Source organism: Temnothorax nylanderi, unplaced genomic scaffold, assembly GCF_030848795.1.
Source record: "Temnothorax nylanderi isolate EJ_2023f unplaced genomic scaffold, tnyl_v1.0 TNYL_tig0039_pilon, whole genome shotgun sequence".
NCBI classification, from domain to species: Eukaryota; Metazoa; Arthropoda; class Insecta; order Hymenoptera; family Formicidae; genus Temnothorax; species Temnothorax nylanderi.
The window spans coordinates 120,721-146,999 of NW_027249101.1; the positions used below are offsets into that span (position 1 = coordinate 120,721).

General features: G+C 45.2%; 2 protein-coding genes across 2 annotated transcripts in view; one reads left to right on the forward strand and one right to left on the reverse strand.

Moving 5' to 3' along the window:
- LOC139771351 (uncharacterized) lies at positions 1-25,902 on the reverse strand. The gene is made up of 2 exons (XM_071704062.1): positions 21,256-25,902; positions 1-5,213 (listed from the first exon to the last, which is right to left on the reverse strand). Exons 1-2 carry the CDS (start codon positions 24,615-24,617, stop codon positions 5,024-5,026), a joined length of 3,552 nt encoding a protein of 1,183 aa, XP_071560163.1. The 5' UTR covers positions 24,618-25,902; the 3' UTR covers positions 1-5,023.
- The window catches only part of LOC139771355 (G-protein coupled receptor Mth2), a 44,157-nt gene that overhangs the window by 1,295 nt on the left and 16,583 nt on the right, over positions 1-26,279 (forward strand). The window lies entirely within an intron of this gene.

Consider the following 26,279-nt stretch of genomic DNA (forward strand, 5'->3'; position numbering starts at 1 on the left):
TAATTTTATAGGAGAGACACACGACACTGCGGTGTTCTCGTATATTTACAGATTATTCATAATTCATAGAGTCAATAGTAATTATATATATATATATAATATGTATATATCAACAAAATAATATTTTAGTCATTTTTATGTCGCTAATAAAATCTAGAGGCTAAACAGTCACAGGGTCTCGATCATCTAAAGTTGGTGATGTCTGCCTAGCCGCGGAACTTCGCGTCACATCCGCTCTCTACCTAACAATAAATAAACAAACAAATACAAATTTATACATTCCGCGCGCGTTACCGCGCTAGTGAGGGTAATAATGATTAATATCGTATGCCACAGTCGCAGGTAACGAGATATATCATCTCACGACGATCCTTTCACGACCTACGTAAGTCACGAATTAATTCTGGTTCTAAATCGCGGATCATAATTTGTCATTAGCACCGTCTGGATTCGAATATGGAAAGAATAATGAAGCGTAAATCGATTAAACTATAAATATCTAAGGGATATGCCGTGTTATTTTTTCCCCGCAATCGACATTCGTGTGAGCTCTAGATCTTCACGAATTTTCCAATCGTAAAAGAAATTGTTTCTTTACTAAAAGAAGATTCGTTAAAAACGTTCGTATAGAAGGTGAAAAGCATTTTTTTCGCGTTTCACGCGCGTAAAAGTTCCGTCCGATAAAATCTCTCGCGTGTCGGTTATGCGTTATAATATAATCGGATTTTATATTAATTCAGCCTTGACCCCAGGCTTCTGCAATTAAGACTTCCTCTCGAATTGGGAACGAGGTAAGGGAGTATACACTGCAGCCGACTGCGTCGCGCTCGAGAAGCAATTTTTTTTTTACTACCATCAAGTCTCGTTCTCGCTGATAGTCTTCTGCATGGCAGCGCGCGTATATCGCCTTACCGATGGCGAAACGGGGACAGAACAGTCGTTGTCTTTGTTTTTAACCGCAGTATATAGTGTGCCACGCGGTCTGTTGTCGTCGGTCCGTTTGTAGGTGTGTTAAAATTGCGGCTTCTAAACGGGGTCGCCGCGGACACGCTAATAACCGCCGTCGCATTTCCGTCGGAATTGGAACGGCCGACGCACCGCTGGCGCTGGGGACGATCGCCTCCGCGTTATCTGCGACCGTGGACGCAAAATTGGATACGAAATGGCATCGTTTCTACTTTGCACAAACAGCTGCTGTTCAGCAGTACTTTAGCTTAGCTCATTCCGATTAATCCGTGATAATTAATACGTCTTTCTCTCTATATCGCAGTCGCGGTCGTGATATAAATATAAAGGAAGGTTTCTCTCTCTTTCTCTGTGTGATGCGCGCGCGCGCGCGCATGTGTGTAATTAATTCAATGCTTAGTTATTGGCTCGACTAATTAAATGATTGACAGTTCTCTCTGATCGTAGTCGCTCTCTGGATCGTAGCTCCAGCTATGATATTAAAGTCGGAGAAAGAGAATTCCCTCCACGATCGTGAGCCATGTATCCCACGCTGTATTAAATCTCATTGTCGGATAAATGATACGGTTGATACGCTTCATTTCGGGTTGTGAGATTCGATTCGACGTCTCTAGAGCAGTTTTTATCATCAAGTCGTACGCGTGTGTGTGTGTGTGTGTGTGTGTGTGTGTGTGTGGTAATATCTTCGTAACATTATTACATCAAATATTTGAAGTCACGTGGTTTTGAGAAAGAAAGAATATTATGAAATATATCTATAGGATAAAATTTTGTCCTCTGCTTTATGCTCCGTTTTATCCTTTATATTTCTATTGGAGTTTTCGCCACGCCTAATTATTCGACATACGGTATTGGTACATGATATAAACTAATCCGAAGCTCGAAACATTTACAATGTCACGGGGATACATATTTCACGGGTGGAACCGCGGAATTTGGTTGACTATATAACGTTAATCCACGTCGGAGAGACGACTCGAGGTAAATCCAGCATGAGAACTGCGCCAAATGCTGCGGCGAGTCACCGCGCGAGGAATTCTCCTCGTCGCGTCGTGGTTACGCCAGGGTATCGGATTTCGACTCCGATAAAACGGTAATCGGTATCGCGCGCGGCCGGTGTCCCGTGTATTCGTGCGTTGTCAACGTGCACGTGGGCACACGCTGTCTTTTTTTCGGGCACGCGTGTACAATACACACATCGCGTATAAAATACCTTTTCTCTACCTATAAATGGACTACCTACACGCATTCGTCGTGGCCCTCTTTTTTCGCCATCCTTCGTTCCCCGTTCGCTTTTTTTAACTACCGAATAGCACCTATTCTCGTCATATATATTTCACGCGCTACGCACACCTCGCGTTCCCGTTTTTTAATTTTCTTCCGCTCTTCCTTCCGTGCGCATCAATCCTTTGTTTTCCTAGATATTTTCATGTAGTACGGAAAATACATACATATAGGATACATACATAGGTAACATGTAAAAATTAAGCGGTCTGTCAAAAATTATTTTCACATCTTTTTGGCGAAAGATGGATCGTTGTACGATATTATACCTGTCGGATTGCAAAGGATCGATGCGCTCAGTCTGTCGATGTGATCGCCGAGTTTACACCGGCAACAACGAGCCTTCCATTTTCTACGTCGAATTTCGTTCCATAATGCGAGTAACGGCAACGGTATTAGATAAGGACTGCACGTTTACATAATAAATGACCACCGGAATACTAAAGCGTGACTATTTCGAAATGGCTGGTCTCTAACATTCTTGTGTCTCTGAAATTTTCCGGTGCCCGACGGAAATAGCCGCGTATACATATGCAAACGATAAGTGAGTTAAACAGTCGTGATCAGTTTTTGATACTTTTTAATTGTCCGCAATATTTTTAACCGGAATAAACTGGATAAACCGCATTTGAAAGAATTATTTTCAATATCGTCATTCATCGCGCGTCACACATAAAGAAATGATATAAAAAAAAAGAAAAGAAAAATATGGTAAAACAATCGTGTAAAGTTTCCAGATTTATCTCGAGATATAAATTCAGTTGACGTGCACATGTGCGATCGTTCGTTTCTAAAATCGTAAATTTCGTCGCGCTATCGTATATGAGGTATTACATAAAAGCGCGCGTAATATTTGTTCTATCTAAGTAAACGTTGTCCGTAAGCGATTAAGACTTCTCTTTTATGGATGGTATTATCATGAAGCGATGTGAAGAAACAATGTTTGCAAATCAAATTGGCAAATAGAAACAAAAAGAGACGCCGACCAAAATAAATAAATTAGTGTTGACTTTAATTCTCCGTGAAATAGAGAACTGCATCGATAGATTTCTAGGATAGCGCATTTACCGTTTGATACTCGGCGTTTCGTAAAAAATTTAACGCAACGGGGAGCTACGAGATTTTTACGACGGAAATTAAACGGCGAAGAATAAAAACTATCGGAGCGCGGAGAGCTTAAAACGCATCGTCGTTAATTACGCAGATGGAAATTAATCGCTGCTTGTGTAAACTCGGCTCCGTAAGTCGTGGATATAAATATTTGATCGTGACGCAACTAATTTCTACTTTGCCGAGATCGGGGGACTAGTTACGATCGCCGTGACGCGCAAAAATGGAAAATATTACGCGAATGCATATTCTATTAACGTTAAGTCGATAACAGACTGTACAAAGTAACAACTGGGATAACAATTAGCGAGAGCAAAAGAAATTGCACTAAATAATACAAAAACAATCAAATACAACTTTAAATATAAAACTGTATCTATAATGAACAAATTTGATTACTCATCCTTTTATTCGCTAAGAATCTAATTATAAGACTTATGATCCAATCTCTACCTTCTCAAGAAGTAAGATTACGTGACGTGCCTCACGCATAGTTTCATTTTAAAAACTCGTCTAAATAATTAGTAATAGATAAACTTTAGCCTTACTATTGCAACAGATAACACGTACGAAACAGAAAAGCCTCATCACGGCGTTCGCATGTCATTGCACTTGTGTCAAGGGTTTTTTTCTTTTACGGGGTTGTGACGATGAGAGAGAAAACCGCGGAGTTTATACCGTAGAAGCAGTGGTGTAGTCTTACAAAAACATCACATCAACGAGTCCACATCGAGATACTTGTGCTTGGTTTCCGTTATAATTGCGTATCATAGCAAATTAATCGCGTATCGGTGTTCTATAATTTGCAACCTTATCATAATTAATTCTTGCTGCGTAATTCTTCACACTTGCACATTTAATGTGTTACATTTTTCTTTTATATACTGGTCCTACGGTTTGGCATTATATTCTGCACAGATATGAGAATACATCTTTTTGTTCATTACAAAAAGTCCAACAGAAAAATATATCGACTCGAACTCGCGAAGAAGTTTGCCGAGTTCTTCAGTCAAAATATATTACCTCTAATCTACTTTATTAATTGGTTATCGCCTACGTTCGCATATGATTTTATCACATGATTTACGCCTTTATATAATTTACGAATGTTCATCGAGTTTACTAGGATCGCGTGTCGTATAATTAATCTTTTAACGACGCCGTCAGTCTCGCTCGTATATATTTCATCTCATTCTTCATTATCTCGCTAATAACATTCGTAAAAAAATTATCGTAGCTTTAAATCCTGAATACAAAATTATTCAACACCGTTCTCGATAAAGTATAGTTTCTGAGATTGTCATTATTATTTTCCATGTATAATTTATGCGCATACAATAATTTCGAATGTGACGTATATAATAACGGGCGACTAACGACGGGTTAAAATAAAATATACGAACGGAATCGATTCAACCGCTTCGACTACACCACCGCGAAGGGGGAAGGGCACGCTTCTGCGAGTGTCCTGCAGCGGTCATTCCGCGAAAGTCCTCGCCGGCCGGCGTTTCTTCATTCGCATTTCTCCGCCTCGTCTGCGTGAGCAGCCTTCGGCGAGTAGCCGAAACCGCGTAAGAAGTGGCGTCGCGGCGTTCCTCGCGGTTCCTTTCTTCTCAGCCTTTCAGAATTGCTGGACTCGCAGTCAGGGTCAAGGTCACGGTGGTCAAGAGGCGAGAGTGGTCCTGTGCCAGGAGGCGTGTTGCTGCTGCTGCTGCTGTAGCTGCGACTGTGGCGGCTGCTGCTGCTGCTGCTGCTGCTGCTGTTGCTGCTGCTGCTGCTGTTGTAGCTGCGATTGTGGCGGCTGCTGTTGCTGTTGCTGCTGCTGTTGTTGCTGCTGCTGGTGCCTCTTCTGGCTGCACACATGTAACAGGGTTGCATTTTATTACTTTGGTCGACAAATACGAATATTGATGCGTAGAGTATGTCGCTGTATTTTATATATTATGCGCATTATAAAAAGTTACGTTTATGTAACTTTTATAATGTCATGGGCCTAGTTTACACCGATCTCTTGATACGCGTATCAAATAGTATATTTGAACTGATCAGCCAATAATCAAACTGATTTACTAGTTATTTATTATTTAATACGCGTATCAAGTGATCAGTGTAAACTAGGCCATAATTATTATTGAAATGTAAAGATTGATTAATTATATTGTTAAAATATAGAAGATGTGATGGAAGATAAAATCGATGCGATATAAAAAAAAAGAGGAGGCATAATATGAATAATTTTACTGCAACATAATAGCAATATTTTTTGTTATTTCTCGCGGAATAACGCGCCTAGTTCGTCACAGATAACGGAGAAGATTCGGATCGTCTCCTCCGACATGTATTTTTTTCCTCCGGACACGCACGTGCTCGGTGCGTTGCTTCTTTACGAAATCAGTTACGAAGCCACGAATGCGAGGAATTATGCGCATACCTTCGCGAGGCTCGATATTCGCGAGGATAACGCGGGCGTACGTAGTAGCTCTTTTCCTGCGACGAAAGAACTCTGGAAGATGCGAGATGCGACGTCACCGTCTCTCTCTCTCTCTCTCTCTCTCTCTCTCTCTCTCTCTCTCTCTCTCTCTCTCTCTCTCTCTCTCTCTCTCTCTCTCTCTCTCTCTCTCTCTCTCTCTCTCTCTCTCTCTCTCTCTCTCTCTCTCCTCTCTCTCTCTCTCTCTCTCTCTCTCTCTCTCTCTCTCTCTCTCTCTCTCTGCACATAATAGACACGCGCGTCGCTACAAAAATAACGAATATCGTCGTGTAGTCATCCAGTACGAGCGTCACGATGTCCACGTGAGCGAGATTACGGGCTTTAGATTAGTAATTATAACGGAATGCAAAACTCGTGCCGGTTCAGCGCCGTGTGGTTCAGCGCCAACCGGCAATTATTCGACTTCACAATTTAGAGATGTATCTGTATATCTTTGTTAGCGAATGCGTCAATACATCATCGATAACGACGAATCTTGTTAGAATGAAACTTATTAGAGACGTCACTTTTCTAGCGACAGAATACTTTCATCAACATACATGTAGGATAAAAATATGACTCTTTAAAAAAGAACGATTGCTCGTTTAAGAAAATAGTGATTCTAATTATTCGAGAGATTTAATCTTTCGAGAAATAATTTTTCTCGCAGCATTACCTTGGAGACCGGTTCTCAGTACACTTTATTGTCGATCCGATGGAAATTTCCTAGCCGCTACTGTTATCGTGAGACGGCTGTCAGTCGCACACATAGTTCCTATAATTACTGTAAGCAGTTTAAGAAACTGATTTTTTTAAGAGGCGTGCAGTTGGCTCGAACAGTTTTCCACAAGTCCAAGTCCATTAAATTTCAACGTCCGCACCGCGACGTCGCCGCGTCGGTTTGTTGTGTTCGCGAATGATATCGCAACAATCCCTCATGTTAGCAACCGCGGCTGTTATCGCGGCTGGACGTGCTGCACGCGTCGGAAGAGAGATCAATTAGGACGCACCGCTTAATTAAGAGCACTTTTCCTACATCATAATGCAACAATAAGCAAAGGTAATCGGAACAATTACTCGCACGCGACCTCCTCGACGCTGGAAGTCGCGCGCCCGTCCGCGTTACCCCCGGCCGCACCGGCATATGGCGCATTCTCACGGCGTGAAAGAAACGCACGAAAGAAACATAGTAGAACGGCTTGAAAAGATAAGGGAGAAAGAGAGAGACTCGCCTTCCGTTTACGCTGCCGGGAGACGGTGCACCGCGCGCGGAGCGTACGTCCGAAAGCGCTCTCCTTCCGAGGCTGTAAATAAAGCCTCTCACGGCGTCGAGAAATAATTACATCCTTTCCTTAATAGTCGCTTTTCTTTCGTTTGTGTCGAGACACAATGTGCATTTTTTTGCCATGATTGCAATATCCACGAGACAGTAGTCTACGCTTGGCAACGCGACGCGTTACGAACATTCTTCGTAGGGTCATGCCGTGGACAGGCTCGCGGAGATCGGCCATCAGACAACGCAATAAGACGTCTTATGTCCCGATTTTGGACATTATGTTGTCTGAGCGGTGGTGCGGTCACCCGTTTTCCCGTCTCCATATTTTTCGGGCTGAGATTTAGGTATTCACGCGAAAAATTTATTGTCGACCGCGCCTTCCTTCCTCCGAGAGGGGAGGGATATGCGGCTCGTCGTAATTAACGGTCACGGTGCGGTTGTTTGTAATCCCGGTGAATTAAACGAACGCGCGAGGGGCTCAAACAGGACAGGACGGCAGGCTGAAAGTTGTGCGCACAAAGCGAAGCGCCTCTCGCGAGCTATTCTCCCTCTCCGAGCGAGCAAAACTTTTTTGCGTCTGACTCGCGCCGGCGACTTCTCCTTGTATAATGAGACGCGACGGTGAGGACGCTCTCCTCGCGCACATTCAACGACGATAATCTATCCGCTGTGCGCTCGCCACGATTTGAAATATAGATGGCCGAGTTTCAGAGGCGCCGTGAACGATGTGTCTCGGGGTCCCGTCTCGTCTTTCTCTCTCTCTCTCTTTCTCTTTCTCTCTGAAACGGGTACGGCGACTGGCATATGAAATATGAATTCTCGATCGAAGGCGCTCCAGAACTTCGGACTTTATGTCCGACACGCAGGAGGGACTCTCTCTTTCTCTCTCCCTCTCTCTCTTTTGCTCGCTCTCGTTCTTTCCTCTAAATGCGCACGATAGGGGTGAATGAGTTCGGTATCGACTGGATTACTGTCGCGAAAACGTCGCGTCCGTATGAATAAAATTCGCTCGTGCGAGGAGTAACGTCTTAAGTCGTTTCCCTTCCTTTTCTTTTCGCGGTGAAGGAGACATCACGGCCGGCTATGTTGATTATAGGTCGTCTTTTTTTCTTTTGTGTCCCTGCAAATTATGGTTCTCATACGCGCCATATCGATCCTATTCCCGTTCTGACATATACGCACGTGGACGTTCCTCTCAATGATATTTAAATCTTATACCGTGCAACGAATATTATCGAATATGTCAGAGGTAGACGAATATGCAAGTATCACGTATGCGACACGGGAATATTTAATGTCGCGTTTACGATTGGACGTCATCAATGCGGTGCCCCCGATTAAACTTTGCTCGCCCGAAGTGACCTGTTTCGTCACTTTTAAGCATCGGCGATGACAATTAAGACGCACCGACACTCATGAAAGTCATGAAATATTAAGCCAACCAATAATGAACTATAATTTCCTGGCTAAGGGAGGAGTTCACTCGTTCTTTTTATTAGGAGATATCGGTTCTATACGTAAAGCGTATCGAAAAATTGAGATAAATATTCTAATTATAATCTCTGGTAGATCGTTTATGATGCTCTTGACGTATCCGCGGAATCAATTATAATAGAGGAGCAAAAATTACTGCAAACCCATACAATTTTGTGATACGCACTATGTATCTCACGCTACATTCACAGAAAAATATAAGTGTTAAATCAACACTGATATACTTGTATACACGCAAGAATATATAATCTTTTTTATAAGAATTTCAACTTTTTATTTGAACTTTTTTTTCTTCATTGAACTATATAAAACTTCGTTATTATTAATTATTTAACTATATAAATGACTTTATTCAAGCAAGTTTTCTTCGTTTAACGCAATATAATCTCGAATTTCAAGATTATATATTCTTGTATATACAAGTATATCAGAGTGTTAATTCGACACTTCTTTCTTTCTGTGTTAAATTTGCGAAAATCTGCCTTTTCATACCTTTCACGTTACTACGTTAAATATTTGAGAAAGATGTAAAATATGAAATAGGGAATAGTGAGAGGCAATCGGAGCCATGCGCGGTAATATTGCGCAATCAAAATTAGTCAATACATATTCGGACGTTTCGACAGTTTCTTCGTGTTATCTTCAGCGTGTGAACAAAATTAATATACATGAAAATTACAAATGATATAAAATTAACGGTCAAAAGCGATAAAATGATATAGTTGATCGGTCGACAAGCGCAGTCAAATCAATAAAATAATAAAAACCATACGAATGTTCAGTAGTCTGTCAGGCTGTGCAGACGGACACGGAAAGTTTACCGGACACTTATTTGAACGTTATTGATAGGTTACCAAAAATTTAGATTCCTCCGTTGGTAATATTTATCCCCACGTTAACCCATGTACATACCGCTTTTATTATTTTAATCTTCCGATTTCTACCAACGCTTCACTGACTCACGATACGTCAGAGTGACAGGTACATTTTAACACTGCGACTTTCTGTTCTGTAATACTCCGTAAGTAAGAAATTGGAATTGTAATCCTGTGGATTTTAATATTGATACATTACGTTATTTAATAATATATTGCGACTCCGATTTACGCTTTAGAAAGGACAATCGAATTTGAATCTCTCCTTTCTTCCTGGTCTTCCAACCTGGGAGTTAAGCGTCGAAGATGTGATCGATTCGGAGCAATTGCATACTGGCATAGCCGCACAGCCTGACAGACTACTGAACATTCGTATGGTTTTTATTATTTTATTGATTTGACTGCGCTTGTCGACCGATCGACTATATCATTTTATCGCTTTTGACCGTTAATTTTATATCGTTTGTAATTTTCATGTATATTATTTTGTTTACACGCTGAAGATGACACAAAGAAAGTGTCGAAACGTCCGAATATGTTATTGACTAATTTTAATTGCGCAATAATTACCGCGCGTGACTCCGATTGCCTCTCACTATTCCCTGTTTGATTTATTCAGGAGAGCCTATACTTAGTTTATTAAAATATGAAAATTTAGCATAACTTTATTGTCTATAGGCCTGTTCGTTTTAACTGAACTTCTTGCACGGCTCATCTTTCCTCTTTTTCTTTTCACGTTGGAGAGGAAAAGAGAAAAGATAAACCGATGTTCAGCTAAAACGAACAGGGGCTCGATTCTTGAATTTATTCGCAAGAGAAACGTATGCGAAAATTCTGCTCTTACAGAAATGTTGCAAATCTATTTTAATATCACAGTCCCTCGGGATTTCATGCACGGCTAATTCCAAATTCGATGCAGGGATCGAAGTTAACGTAAATTTCTCAGCTTTTGGAGTTTTATTATACACGTTGCATGTCTATACCTTTGTGAACGATAATCTTGTAAGAAATAGACTCAGCGAAGTAAAAAACGAGTGAAATTGCCTAATAACTTAACCCGATTTACTTATCTCGCGAAAGTTTGCACATGTGCGGACGCTTGTGTTTAGTCTGAAAGAAACTTCTGAACTTTATTTGGGAAAGTTTGCGCGCGCGCGCGTATAAGAGAGAAATATGTACACAGAATGGTTGCAACCGCGTGAATGCCGTGTTGAAATTTTGATGAGGGCTTGGAGGTAAGGTGTTCCCGATGGGCGAAATGTCGGCCGAAACTTTTGTGCCATTTACCCTAAAAACGTCAGTGGGCTTCATCGCCGCGCGGAGAACTTCCGGCCAGGAACTTTTTCCTTGGCAATGTAAATTTCTCATTACAGGTCACTTAATACGAGCACGAAGTTCAAGGACATTCGTCGATTGACAAATAATAATCTCATAATCTGTTTTTGGATTCATTACTGGAAGTTAATGATTCTAAGACTTTTCGTATTCCACCATTTATGATTTTGCATAAATTAAACGAGCTGTTTACTTGTACAGTGATAATAGAGATCATAAAGTCAAATTATTTATATCCCAATATATACAACTTAAATTATGTTTATTTATGTAATACATATAAATTATATACGTTAAATAACTATGACTGATAGATTTTGTATGCTTTCCACGTAATATAACATCATATAATTATGTGTTTTTTTATATTTCAATAATATATTATTCATTACATTATAAAAATTGTACAAATGTAATTTTTTAAATCCTTATAGCCTAATTATATAAATAGCCTACTGCAGATACGATAAGAGATAATATCCAAAATTGGACCTATTAAATTTAACTGTATAAATTGTTTTACCATTTTCGGTTGCGGTTAGATCGAGGTTAGATGGTTATTGAGGTCATCTGTTGATAAGCTAAGTACTTTTTCTCGTGTCACTGATCGTCTTTCCAGCTAAGCCACCGTTCATTCGTGCGAGGTAAAATATGGGTCGCTTTGAAAGGAACGTGCATTATTTAAATTATTTTATGCTGTAGATAATATTTACTCTCAATATCTGAGAGGCTATAGACATAGTTAATATATATCTATTATTATTATTATTATTATTATTTATCATCATATAAATATATAATAGATATAAATATATAATATATATAAATATATAATAGAAATATTTATAATATATAAAATATATAATATATATATATATATTATATATATATTATATATTGTATATTATGTATATCTATATCTATATATATATATCTATATATATATATATACAATATAATGTTAATAATTTTTAAATATTTTGTTCTTCAACTATCCGGTCAACGTTAACTTGCACTAAAAATTTAAATTTTTGAGCTTTCGCAAATCAGATATTTGATTTGTGAATCATTGTTTTTGGTAGATACGAGATCATAGACTTCGGGCAAAAAGAAAAATCATCTCGTACTCTTTTATCTCGCGTATTCGAACGTATCGAATGCGTATCGGCGTGCTCGCTAGTCTTCGTGCTGTAGTACGGATCCTAGCACTAACCGAGACACTACCGGTACTCAGCTCGTAACGACTCTGCAGCGACGAGGACGATCGATCGAGGTGTTCTCGGTTCGCACGTGCGCAGATTACGTGGTTCTCTCTCTCTCTCTTCCTCCTCTGACTTTCCTTTATCATCCTATTTCTCTCTATCTCCGTCTCTTCCACCCCATCGTTCCTGTCTCTCCTTCTCCGTTCCTCTCTCTCTATGCTATCACACAACCACGTCACTTGCACGTCGAGGTAAGCCTAACGTAGCTATCCTTCCATAGAGTCACCAACGCGCTCACGTACGTGCACGCACACGTACATAAACACGCATGTACGTGCACGCGCGTATACGTGTCGATACACACATCGATCGGATAGGCGAGGGTGTGCGATGTGGCTTCACGGTGGTGCCGAATGCTTCGCAAATCTTAATACAAAGGGTGGTGAATACATACGCCCGGCATAAGAAAAGCCACGTGGCCACGTCAGCTCAACACGTGCATACCAGTCACTTTGTTTGCAAATCGCCTTTCACACATATTATTCAGCAATTCAATGTTAATCGCGAAGGTCAATCGATCTTTTGTTTAATTTGATTTAAATTCATTATTAGTGTACGCGTGGCGAAATACGCCATAGAAAAGAGATAATCCCGGGTGATAATCTCATGTTATATTTTTAAAAGCAGCCCTGGGGCTGCTTCTGAAAATTTTCTGTAAAACGGATTTAGTACACAGCAAAGGCTGTATTACCTTTACCTTTACCTAGAAATACGGGGATACTCGTTTTCTACGTAAATTTTCCTCGCATTTGAGCACACGATATTTCCCCATAAGGGACGGAGCGGAGATCCCCTTTGGTTTTACATCAGGCGATACACTTTTTTCTAATGAAAAAAACGATTCGCGTCGTCGACGATCAAGCTCACTGTCTTCAAATGTTCAATTCTTCCTCGCTTTACAATCCCCTCCCTCGTTCATTTCATTTCTTTTACTTTCATCGATCGTCGCGTCTCCGACATCGCGCAACGGCATTGACGCAATGACGACGCCAATGAAAGAAAAAAAAAACGGTGGATGATAAGACATGTTCGTTCGTTTTTTTTTTCTTTCGAGTTCGCTTGTGTGCGCTCGCGTACGTGCGTCGAGTTCGCGTTCCCAGTACGAGCGAATCTTCACCTGGTTGTCACGATTTCACGTGGTGGTGACGTTAATCCACCCGAGAAGATGCCACGTGAATCAAGCGACAAGCGCTATCCGTGTAATTCCCGACTGTCGTTCGGCCATAAGTCTCCGAGTGAATCTCCGCGAACGGGGAGATCCGTCAGCCTTGTCCGACGGACGATTGAAAAAGAAAAAAAAAAAAGATTGTTTGCAAAGCCAATAATTGCATATAGCGATAATAGAACGCCGGTGCTGAAAGCTCAAAGTACGGCCCAGGTGAGCCGAAATAGTCCATCTTGTATCTACAGCCATACTCCATACTTTGCGCCGGCTATACATAGACATCGATCCGCGAAAGATTCCACGTCGGCCGTTCTATGACGAAATTAAAATCTCTGAAAAAAAGAAACTACAATATGTCGCGTGCGTGTTATTCGTCGCGGAATAAACGCTGCTCCGATTTTAATTATTAAACGGACACCTTTACGAATTGTTGGAAGGAATCGGAGATGTCGACGTAAATTTGTTTCTCTCCGGTGTTACACGGTGGTTTACGTATGCTTAAAAATTTAATCTGAATAATTGAAATTTTAGATTTAACGTACAGAGCGAGAAGATAACTCGCGAATAATCCCGCATTCGCGCGATGCTACGTTTTACGTTAATTGTAAGCCGGTATCTGATTTTCTCGTGCCTGTGCATTCGCGATCCCACATATGCTCGGCATTAGAGGGACGCATTTAGCGCCGAATGAACACAGAACACAGGCCATTGTTCGCGTCGTGAGAGTGTGCGTCGTGTGCGTACATCGATCCGCGAGTGCGGCCGTGTGCTAATGAAGTACGAATCGCTGCGGCGCGGCGTAAGGAGCGATGGCACGTGGCGACGTGGTTGCATGCGTGTTCCCGTTCCGCCTTGGCTCCCTCGTTGCGTAAATACTTACAAGGTCGCGTGACAAAGTTGGCGTCATCAACCCGGCCGGATTTTCCGACGATCCGCGTTGTCCGATTTCCTATTTTCATTATTTAGCGCCGCCGCGCGCGAATGTCTAACGTCTCTTATAAAACTTAAAAGCGGACGGCCGTCCCTCCGGTGCTAAAATAAGAGATAGAAGAGGCTCCGGAGTGTACACCGTTAATGAATAGTACATCGAACGCGCGCACTCTCGAGCAACAGAACTCCTTACTCGACTCCTTACTCGACTCCTTATAGCGAGGGACCGTTGACCGGGTAAGCGAGGAACGCTTCGCCGATCGATTCTGCGCTCCTCGCATAGATTTCCATTTCGCCTACCTGGTCTATCTTTAAGTCACTTATCCTATATACGCTCAACGTAACGTACTCTCGTCTACAATTCCCTGATTCCCGTCGAACGAATTTAGATTGTCGTGCGCATCGAGTTCGCTGTTTCGTTCGACTCTGTCGTTACTTTCAGTCTCGAGTTCTCTCGTTCCGCGTCCTGTTCCTCAGAAGCGACGGAACTTGGCGGCCAACTTTCTCCCGAAGTTATCGATGTTGCGCGATTGTTACAATTCTACTTTCTGCGAATAGTCGCGTCATAAGTTGAGTTCTTTTCTATGACGTATAGTCTCCATTTTACACATTCCTTGATAGTATTTCGGCTTCATGGGCAATCGATACTTCTCTTGTCAAATATGCATGGAATATAGATGTGATTATTTTTTCTCTTCAGTCACGAAATCTGCTTTTCATTCACCTCCTTGTGCAACAATTTTCGTTTCCTTTTCTTAGTGAAAATTGAATTGTTTCCTGTAAACCATTCTAAAATGGCTTCCAAAATTTGGTACTATCACCCTCTCGTACGGAACGAGCTGCAATGTATGCGCGCTTCCTAGTGATCATCGATCCGCTTTTAAAGGGGCGTTCACATTGGCGATATACCTATGGCTGGTGTTGTTGGCGGGGAGATGCAGGGCGGCGAAGAGATAGTAGAGAAGGGGTCTGCCTGTGGCAGTCCCAGGGGACCAATGACCCCTAGGCTCGATCACTGTGTCGCGATGCTCGTCACCGACACGGGCGACTTTACAAGCGACACCGCAAACTCGGGCAGCCCGGGTCGCGAATGTTCGAAGCGAGTTATCGTTAGGCACGAGAAACGGTGAGCCAAAGGCAATAAGGAAAACGGATAGAGGAAGCGAGCTGAAGAAAGTGAGGTAACGACGACGAAAGTGGACAGAAATAGGGGAGGCGAAAGGAAGAACGAGAAAGAACGAAGGAACGAGGAAAGGACAGAGAAAGGATAGACAACGTGATCGTATCGAGAAACTGAAGGGAGTAAGAACGAAGAGGAAGAGAGAGAGATAGACAGACAGAAAAAGAGAGAAGAGAACGACGAAGAGCCGTCCCTCGACTTTTTCTTCCTCTAACTTTAGGTCGTCTTCTTCAGCTCTTTTCGCTCGTTCTTGATCCCTCTCGCTCTCTCTCTTTCTCTCCATTCGTTTTCCCAATCCCGTCTCTCCCTTTCTCGTGCGGTTTCTTCCTCTCTTTGCGGCGGGAACGTGGGCGTGGACGTGGGCGAGGTGAGTCTTCAGGGCCGGCGAGCGTCGGCCGATCCCGGACCGGACGTCTCGTAAATCGTCCGGACCCTCGGATTCTCTCGTCCTCCCATCGACAGCTACGTCCCTGCCGATCCAATTCTATGGCGGGAGATCTCCTCGGATTCCATCGTAGAGTAGGACGGAATCGGGCACAGGAGTGCGCAATACTCCGCGAGAAAATATCGCCGGCTATTATATCGTAGTTACGAGCGGATGCGCGCGAATTCGATTAACTCGGCCTTTCGATCGGGATCGAACTCTATGAAGTCTTCGAAAAAAAGCATCCGGATCCGGACTCGATCAAACGGTTGCAAGTTGAAAAGTTTAGCAGGTAGTATTATATCCGACTATATCTGGATAAATATTTAAAGCATTCGTGTAATTTATTAGATATTGTGTATAAATATATACTTGATGCTTTCTTCGCGTGATTTGAGCGCAAGCTACTTCGCCATTACGATAGATATGCTTATCAATATATATGTGCCATTACGCTTCTCAAGATCGCTTATGATTTATTCCATCTACCGGCACGTGAATTAATTATACGAAGGGCAGGGATGTGCGACCCTTCCCGCCGTTTCCTGCGTATTGATTCGTCGTTACATCATCGAGAACGACACCAGAACTGTCTGTTATTTTTTAATTATCGCTTGATTACTCGACGTTGCACGAGCGTCTCGCGCTCTTCTTGCAACACGCGCAGAAAGTCTTATCAACGAGTGATGTACATCCTGTTGATTTATAAAGTTGCACGACAAATACTAATCGGAGCGATACTCTCTCGAGATGTATTTTTGCGACGTTTGCCATACAGGGAATGACGCGATTATGTAAGCTAATTATGCAAGAAATACCGCCATATGAGCAAATAATGGGAAAAATATTGTCGCTACATGCGCTCGATGTAACTCGAAGATAAGGTATCGTCTTTTGCTTACGTAAATAGTGCACTTTTTGTCAGCTACATTTCTCTCACATACGTATTATATACTTTCTCCAGATCTCTCTATTTTATTATAATATAAAATCAAATTAAAATAATAAATAAAGTCAAGCTCGTCTTTGCAAAGCAACTAGAAAAGACATGGGACAAAAAACGAGTAGAGCAGGTAATTAGAGATTAAAACAATAGCGCTTTATTATCGTTTAGCTGTCGGAACGTTTCGACTACACAGCTAGAGTCTTTATCAGCCGACAAGAAATATCAATAAATAAATAAATAACGTAAATCGAGTTAGTTGAAACATATGTTAAAATGAGAAGTATGTATAAAAAATATTGAAATAAAATGAAAAGACAAGAACTAATTTAACTCGCTTCGAAACTATGTGTAGTCGAAACGTTCTGACAGTTAAACGATAACAAATCGCTATTGTTTCAATTTCTAACTACCTCCTCCGCTCGTTTATTATCCCATGTCTTTTCCAATTAAAATCGTATTATTCTTTGCATGTAATGGAACTAAAACCCACATGTTGTTCAGCGGAGAAAATTAAAACTGCTGAACTGCAAATTGAAATCTAACCATAACAGTAGGTATAAATATTCCGAAATATCAGAAATATGAGACGATTCTCTCGGCAAGATCGTTACGCCGGAATAACAAATTGATTTCTCCCACCCTGCCTCCCTTTGACCGCCCGCCCGCCCGCCCGCCCGTTCGCTCGCGAGAGGGTTAAACCCCGGTGAAATTTTTGCTTCCTGTCCGGCGTTTTCCCTCTTCCTCTCCGCGACCCTCCGCGCTTTTGAATTCCCCGTGTCCTGTGCGCGATCGATGAACGTTCGTGTCGACGTCACACAACGACAACAACGACGACGAGAGAGGGCCCTCTCCTCTAATGCCTCTCCCTCTCATTAAAGCCGTCCGCCCGCGCTCGGCGTCCTCGTCGGCGGAGAGTAGCATCCTAATGCTATTTACACAAGTGCCTCTGCCGTGGCGAAAGGGCGTTCGGGACCCCGCGCCTTTCGAGGCCGTGCATGTGGCACACGTAGCCAGCCGCTGGTGCTCGAGTTTACGTCGCGCGGAGATCGCGCGATCAAGCACCGTGTAATCCCAAACGCGAGAGAGACCGAGGGACTTTCCGGCCGGTCTCTCTCTTTGTCCCTTCTGAGAGACCCGCGTCTGTTAATTGCCGACGAAGTCCTTTTGTCCCTCGCGTTTCATTAACGAGACACGAAGAGATTTAGCGCAAGCTACTCTCCCGGCCGGGCCTGGCGAATCGATAAACTTGCGGATACCGATTTCCGTAAACGTTACAAAGACGTGAAATTTTCGTCGGTTTAATTTACATCACTAATTTCTTATTTCGTATCCATTTTAAATTATTTATCACGAAGATGTCAAAACAAATATAAATTTAGAATGTTTTTATTGTCTATCTGTTGAAAAATATGTTTTCATGTTATACGAATAAATATCTATTTTTGATGACGATATTGAGAATGGGAAATATATTAACAGCGATATATTAACTTTATCGCAACGTGACATATAGTTAATAATTTTTCCTCAATGAGGGGAAAAAGTAAACAAGTAGAATTTAGACGTCACTTGAAGGACGAATGAGAAAGTCGTGGTCTTATACTGATCAAATTAATACAAGGCTGATTTATCGAGGCAGCTTCCAAGCTTGCCAAGCGGCCTAAACATAAATGAAGCGATCCTTCACGAATAACGACGTCGCAGACGTCCTTCCTGACGTGACCGGTGAAGAGAATTAGCATACCGTCACCGAATAACCTTATCCTTTCTACCCACGTATTGTTATCGATCCTTCGAATCTATACCCGAGCCTATGAATCCTAAATATGCGGACTTGCGCAATGGTACTTTTCCATTGTCATCGTCGTCGTCGTCGTCGTCGTCGTCTTCGTCGTCGTCGATGTCGAGCTTGCGAATTAGGCATAGACAAACGAACGTAGTACGAGAAGCGTTGCCACGACCCAGTTTCGCATTGTGCCAATGCAGCCGATTGTGCGGCGGAGCGGGCGATCCTAATTAGAGTAGAAGTCTCGATCGCCAATTAGCGATCGAGAGCGTTCGCCGCAGGATCGAGAGACTGACTTCCTGATCGAGAGTTCCTTGGTAAAACGACTTGCGCGTTTCCGAGCGAGCGCTGCCAAAAATTTCGGTGTACGCTAGGCACAATTTCGGGGGTTCTATTCTAAGCTGTACTCGAATAGGTGGCGAGACGGTTGAACGCGACGTGGAACTTTGTAGAATTTCGTGGACAGTGAGGATAAAAAGGGTCGATCTCTCGAACACGAACGGCGAGAAAAACGAAACGGAACTTTACGTGAAAACTTTCACTATCGCGTGGCAATTACTTTTTTCTTTTTGCGAGGCGTCTATTTATTTTCGTTACCAATTACGTCTAACGACGGTCATCAATCCTTCCTCGGACGCCTCCGCGGGGGTTGGTATAGTAGGTCATGCTCGACCTGTCGACGTAGGAGGCGTGATACCAAGGCGCCTGTCGCGCACGGGCGTACGATCTAATTTAAATATTTAACAGTGTCGATGTACGTACGACGTGCGATCGGTTCGTTATAAGCCCGAGTGGCAAGCCCGAGTGCGGTGGAGTTTGTTAGTCACGTCGCGATAGCGCGCGGTCGCTACGTCGGCACGTCGGTATTAAGATGCAAATGAACCCCGCATCGTCGCACCGACGACCACAGTCACCATCGCGAGTCGTCGATTCCACCTAGGATCAGCGAGTCAAACGGAATCGCGAAGCAGCAGTCTCTCTTTCTCTCTCTCTCTCTCTCTCTCTCTCTCTCTCTCTCTCTCTCTCTCTCTCTCTCTCTCTCTCTCTCGCCCCGCGATTCGTATGCATAAACATGACGAATCTCTCGAGGGTGTGCAGACGGTCGATATAAATGATACAAATTTAATCGTCCGACGAGAGACAGGGACGGCATTTCACATGCGTGCGAACATGTCGCCGGGTGTTAATAGCACGGAAGGGATCAACGTGTACTTCCTGCGATCGCGCCCGTCGACTCCGACGTCGATTTTCTTTCAAACATCATCGCGCTTTGTCTCTCTCTCTCTCGCTCATCTCTCATCTTCCGTGCCCGTTCGACGAAAACAACATTGTTTTCGCGCATCCGGTTCGTCACGATCGTTATTAAAGATGTATGTCGCTATAGCTATATGTAGTATAATTTTGTTTTCTTGATTAAACAGTGTAGAGCTAATCTCAGAAATTATTCATAAACAACATGGTATCATTGGGACAGAAAAAACGTAAAATCGCAATTTTGTCCCATTTTTGTACTTGATATTGTTTAAATAAATCATCATTAAAAAATTGAAAAAAAATATATAAACAGAAAATCTTAAAAAACCGTAATTGCAATTCTCGATGTCATAGAAGTGTACCATAAAAATTTAATTCATTTTTACCGTACATGAGCAGAGAAACATATTATGATATTTACATGGGAAGTATATCTATATATATACAATTTCTGTAACTTTTTTAAAGCAAATATCTCAGAAACGGGTCGGACAATCGATCGCAAATTTAACACAGGTTTTTGGGATATATAAGTGCACAATCTCTGTAAATTTCAGCTTTATCCCTTTATTTTGATGACATAAGCGACATACATCTTTAAGGCCGACCTATTTGCGCGTGAGTTACGCGAAGCATCGATGCCACTTTGTTTATTTTTTTTATATTTCCCCCCCCCCCTCCGTTCACCTCTTTCGCTCTAAATATATCCGAAGTGCCGGCCGCCTCGCTCTAGCACGCCCTCCGTGCGTTTCAGCGGATATATTGCGCTCTGAGTGAACGTTTGATTATATCAAATACCGCACTAGCGTACACAGTAAAAAATTTTGTGTCAATGGAAGTCCACTCTCAATTTTGTGTTAAAATAACTCATTTATCGTGTTATTTTTGACATTTAGAAATGTTATAAATGTCGATATAACATTTCTAAATGTCAAAAATAACACGATGAATGAGTTATTTTAACACAAAATTGAGAGTGGACTTCCATTGACACAAAATTTTTTACTGTGTAATTTATATCGTTAGATAACTCAGCGGGGAAAATGTGTAATAATCATCGTTATCGACGCTTCGTCCCGATTATACTCGAGCGGTCTCAAGTTCATTAGTCGCCCGTAATTTTCTCAGCGCAACTAATTGAATTGTTTACTTCGAAAGAAGCAATCGCGTGATTCATATTGAACCGTATTAATTTTAACCGTGTATTTTTTATCGAAATCAATTGTGTCTTGAACAAGATATTTTCTTGAAAAATTACGAATAAGTTTAGTCTTTGCACACTGGAGTCTACTTAGATTTCAATCGATATTTCTATATTTCTATGTCTCTTTTATAAAATTTAAACTTTTTTATATTATTATTTGGCGGTGCTACTTGCATGCTCAGTCATTTTGCTTTTTCTCGCTCGCCAGAGTCATTACGTGAATCAGCAAAAGAAACTTGAGACCACGGTGTGAGGTAGAAGGCGAACGCAAAAGCAAACGTAAAAATGAATGTTTACCTGCCGAACAACGGATGCCATAGCTGCAATTCATCCGGCGAGCTCGCGGTAGAGCTCACTTCCGGCTCCTGCTTGAGCAGTCCACTGCGCACTCCAAGCAAGGACGAATAGGGGTTGACGCGCGTTCGCCCGCCGTTCGATAGGTCTATGGGCTGCATCGGCATCAGCGTGCAGATCGGCTTGCAGCTGAGTTTGGGCGGTTTGGGCCTGCCACCAATGGTGCGGGTGAGTCCGCTGCCTCTCACGCCATTCCCGTTCGTCGAACCGGACAGTCCTTTGTTAACGGCGCCGTTAAGGGCGACTCTAGGTTGCTGCGGTGACGAGTGCCGCGACCTGGCGATCGGGCCTTCGCCGTGGTCTAGCACATGCTGCAGATGCGCCAGCGATATCACGAGCAGATCGGGGTCCCGGAGAAGATCGGGCCTGGTGAGAGCTTCGGGCAGCCTGAGTTCGGGCCTGCTGGACAGTAATTTCGGTATCTCTGTCGCCGGCGCGGCAGCCAAACCTGGCAAATAGTCGCGAGGTACTAGGAGAGGATCGGGAATTAGGTGGCCGACAGTCTCGATCAGTTCGCGAAGCTGTCTGGCCGGATCCAAGAATTTGTCCATGCTGCTGGACGTGGAACAGATGATCTGATCATGATCGGTGAAGTGGCCCCTCGTTTTACTAACGGTTTTTTGGTAATAGGCGGCCTGGCTCTTTTGCCGTTGTCCGGTCGCCGGTTGCCACTCGGCGGACATCGGTCTCTTGGGCGCGGCGCGTTCTGCATAAAAGGTACTGTGGATATCGCCGCTGGACATTGGCCGGCCGGAGTTTCTCGCCTCCTGACTGTGAACGTTCAGACGTTCCTGGAAGCCGCGCTGATTAGTCCTTCTCACGTTCCTATCGATGCTCGAGTACACGGGTCGAGAGATAGGCTGATCGACGCTCTGATCGGACCGGATCGGCACTATCTCCTTCGCCTTGTCATAATCCCGCGGATCCGCGCAGCTAGACGAGGCCAAGATGCTCTTCAACGTCAATTCGCTCTTGGCGTCCTCCGAGCAGGAAACCGAACACGGCGGACTAGGAAGTAACCTCTCGAGATATGCCGACGACGGTCTCCTGGACGCGGGAGAACAAGGAATTCCACTGGGCTGCGGCGAGACCACGGTGCCGCGGGATCGCAGCTCCTCCAAGACCTGCTCGTCAAAGTGCTCGAGATCTTGATATTTACCTTTGGCCTGCGCCTCGCTGTTTCTACCAGAGCCGATCCAGGCGTGATCGCTCTTCGTATTCTCCAGCGGGGTTTTGCGATCGTCCTGATTGCTTCTGGTACCGGGCCCGTTATAGTAATCCGCGTCGATACCGTCGTACGCCAGTGAATCCGCCTTCTGCTGTCTGAGGTCTTCCAGAACTTGCGAGTCGCAGTCGTCCTCGTCTTCCTCCTCGTCCCCGTCCTCCTCGTGGGGAAAGCCGTCCACCTTCATTTCCTCCGGATACACGTCGGCCTTGTTGAAACTAACGGTGCTCTCGGGCGACTCGACACGATGCTTCGTGTTCGGCGAGGCTGTTAGCTGGCCGGAGACACTCTTGTAGCGGTAGCTCGGTATAACGATCGATAGACCCGGCAGATTGCGAGGGGAGTCGTCGCGACCAAAGTCGTTCGCGTTCTTCAACAGCTTCTCGACACATTCCGCTTGAGAATCTGGCGATCTGCTCGACGAGGATGCCTTTGAGAGTGGTCTCGCGGGCGGCGCGATCGGACTCTTACCGATTTCAGGCGTATGGGTCCTCATTACGGACACCGACAGTCCCGGCGTATTCCTCAGGGCGTTGAGGATCTTCGAGCTGTCGTAATCGAGCTTCATCGGCTCGCCGGGCTCGTCCGGCGCCTCCTCTTCCTCAGTCGGTATGCTCGGCCGCCACGTGACGAGGGAGTCCGATCCGCATTTCGGTCGATCGAGGACGAAACCACCGTCGGCCTCGGCGACTTTGCAGGAATTCGCAGTCGTCTCGGCGTTATTCTTCATCGAGAGCAGCCCGAGATTGTCCTCTACCCGGATCTTCTTATCTTCTACCTCCTCCTGCAGGCAGCAATCCTCCAGGATCTTTTCTTCGTGCACCTCCAGCTTATCGTCGATCTCACCGTCTTGGTCGACGGCCTCGGTCTCGTAACTGGATATGCTCCTCGTTCGATCCTTCATATCGTCGAGCTCCGTGTCCTTGACTTGCTCTCTCTCAGCGGATTGCTCCTCGTCGAGGACCTCGTAGGTCTTAGTGGAGTTCATCGGCAGATCGGCGCTGGGAGTATCAGTGGCGAGAACGGGCGAGGCCGTGGCGTCTATCATGTTCAATATGTCCTGAATACCCGCCTTGTTCATCCGATTCGATTTCTCGCTATTCTCCTCCTCCTCCACCTCCTCGTTGTCCATCTCTTCCTCTCTTTCCTCCTCATCTTCTTCCGCCACGGTGCTCTCCTCGTTCTCCTCGTCCCGCTCGTTATTTTCCTCTATCCGCTTCGCCTCACTCGCCGTCGCGTCCTTATTTCTCGTATGGTGAACGATATTTTGATGCGTGCTCTCGGAGAGTTGCGACAGTTGCAGCAGTTCCAGCACGACGCGCGGCTGGAACAGCTTGTCCATCTGCAATCTCTGCAGGTTGATCCAGCCGTTCGATCTATCCTTATTCTTCAAGCTGGACAGACGATCCTTCAGCTTGCTTTGCTCGTGATTCTTACCCTCCTCGCTATTTTTCTCTCCGCCCTCGTCGTCGTTAATTTCATCGCGCGCCCCCAAGGGAGAGGAATATCCTTGTCGATTCGTCTCTTCATCGTAACCTCTTCTTTCCGCCTGCTTCTTTCTGCCTGCGCCTTCGCCAGTAAGCAAACCGTTCGTCGTGCCGTTCGGCGAATACATTCGCGGATGGCACCGAAGGGAGCTCACCGTCGCGTTTGCCGGTTCTTGGAGACATTGCTTGCCGTTCTCCTTCTCGTCGTTGGACGAGACCGAGGAGGCCGGCGACGTGTCGGCCATGCCCGGCGTCGTCTTCTCGCAAGCGGCGGCTTCGGTAATCGCGTACCCGTTGGACGTGGTGCGCGGTATCGAGCGCCATCCTTGCGCGGTCTTGGTGAGTTTGATGCGATTACGTTTGTCGTAATCCTCGCATCTCACCTCGACGATCTTCTGCTCGCGCTGCGACGCCCACAGGAAGATCGGGTTGATCTTCGGTCGCTTCTCCTCGGGCTCGTCCAGCGTCTCGTCCCGCGACGCTTCGTCCCGGACGCGCTTCTGATGCTTCTGATGATGATGGTGGTGGTGGTGGTGATGATGGTGGCGTCTTTGACGTCGGGGCACTGTGCCCCGCGCAGGGGCCCCGCTCATTACTCCATTCAACGAACGGTGATTACTCTGTCTCTCTCGTCCGACGGAATCGCTTCCGGTCCCTCGACTGCTGGCCGATCGATCGATAATGACTTGGGCGACGACCGGGCGGCGACCGTTATTGAATTATCGCAACCACCGCGTAATGCGACACGCGATTTTCTTTGCGCGCGCGTATCACCTGCCTACGTGTATGACTTACAATTAGTCTCGTGGTTCACATATTTCCTGTCGCGCTTCCGCACGTCGCGGCGGCGTACCTCTTGAACGTGATCGCGACCCGGCGTTACCGGACCGGTTACCGTTCCGCGCATCGTAGACACCCGGTAGGCGCGCGCGCGCGCGAAACGATCGCGCGGCGTGTGGATCGCGCGGATTCAATCGCGCCAGACCGAAACCCCGAGACCGTTCACCCGACTCGCTCCCGCGCGATCGATTCTCAAGGCCACCGCGCCATTGTCGACCCGGAACGAAGCTTCCGCCGCCGATTCGGGACGAATCCTGTCGCGACACCACCACCGCTTTCGTCCCTTATCGTCCCGACGCGGCTGATGCGAGCTCGTCGACGTCCGCTCGTACGTTCCCGATCCCGGGCTCGGTCACGCCGCCGACGTCGCTGACGCTCGCGGGGTCGCCGGCGTTCATCCGGCTATCGAACCGTGACACGGCGCCTGATGTCGCGCCGCCGAACAGGGATACGCAAGAGTGACACGGACACGGGCGCGGGCGTCGATCCTCATCGAAGCTCGTTGCCGCGGCGCGTCGACTCGCACGAGCTCGCGGCCGCTGACGACGCTGGGCACCGAGCTCGACCCATCGACCGGCCGACGAGCCACTCGCCCGTTCTAGCCCGTTCTAGCCCGGCTACAGCTTCTTGCCTAGATGTTTCTCTCGAAGCGGGGTGTTTCTTTCGAGGAACGCGAGGGGACCGACACCACGAGGAAGATGAAAACGTGCCGGGGAGAATCGCCAAGATCGAATCGGGGTGCACACCTCCCGACTTGGCGAACGATCGCGCGATCCGTACGTTCCACTCCGCGGCGGGGTATCCCGCCACGTATATCCACTTTATATCCTCGGTCTGCTCGGTCACTCGCGCTTACTCCACGCCGTGCGAATTCGGAGCACCGCCGCCGCGTCCTGGGATTGTCATCGATGACATAACGCACGGTGCGGGCGTAGCAGGCCGCCCACCGGTTACACGCTACAGACGGAGTCACTGCCTGGGAGCTACTGGCGGTCTGGCGGTGGTGCCTCCTCGGGCTCCTCGTTGCCTTCCTCTACGCCGTCGCGGCCGCGGCCGCCGCCGCCACCGCTGCCGCCGCCACCGACGTCGTCCTCGCCGCCCCCGCTCCGCGGGATCGCGACGCAGGTGCGGCTCGAGCGGACGTGCTCTTGATATATCGAGTTATAACTCGAGAGGAGACCGCGACCGCACGCTCTTCGATTAGGGACTCTTCAAATGCATCTGTTCGTCTAATTAGCCTAATAGGTATCTTCGATCTTGAACATTTTTCTAATACGTAACTTGTATTAAGAAAATATTGCATCTTAACTCTTTTAAGCGGTGGGATCTTTGGATCTCTCTCCATCCACAGTTTGGTTTAATAGAACAAAGCTAATAATGTTATTTAATAAAAATGTCAAATATTCTTTTTATTC

Coding starts and splice junctions, on each gene's coding strand:
- LOC139771351 (XM_071704062.1), bottom strand. CDS start 24,617: ATGAGCGGGGCCCCTGCGCGGGGCACAGTGCCCCGACGTCAAAGACGC. Junction 5,214..21,255: donor TGGCATCCGTTGTTCGGCAG/GTAAACATTCAT, acceptor ACATGTGTGCAG/CCAGAAGAGGCACCAGCAGC.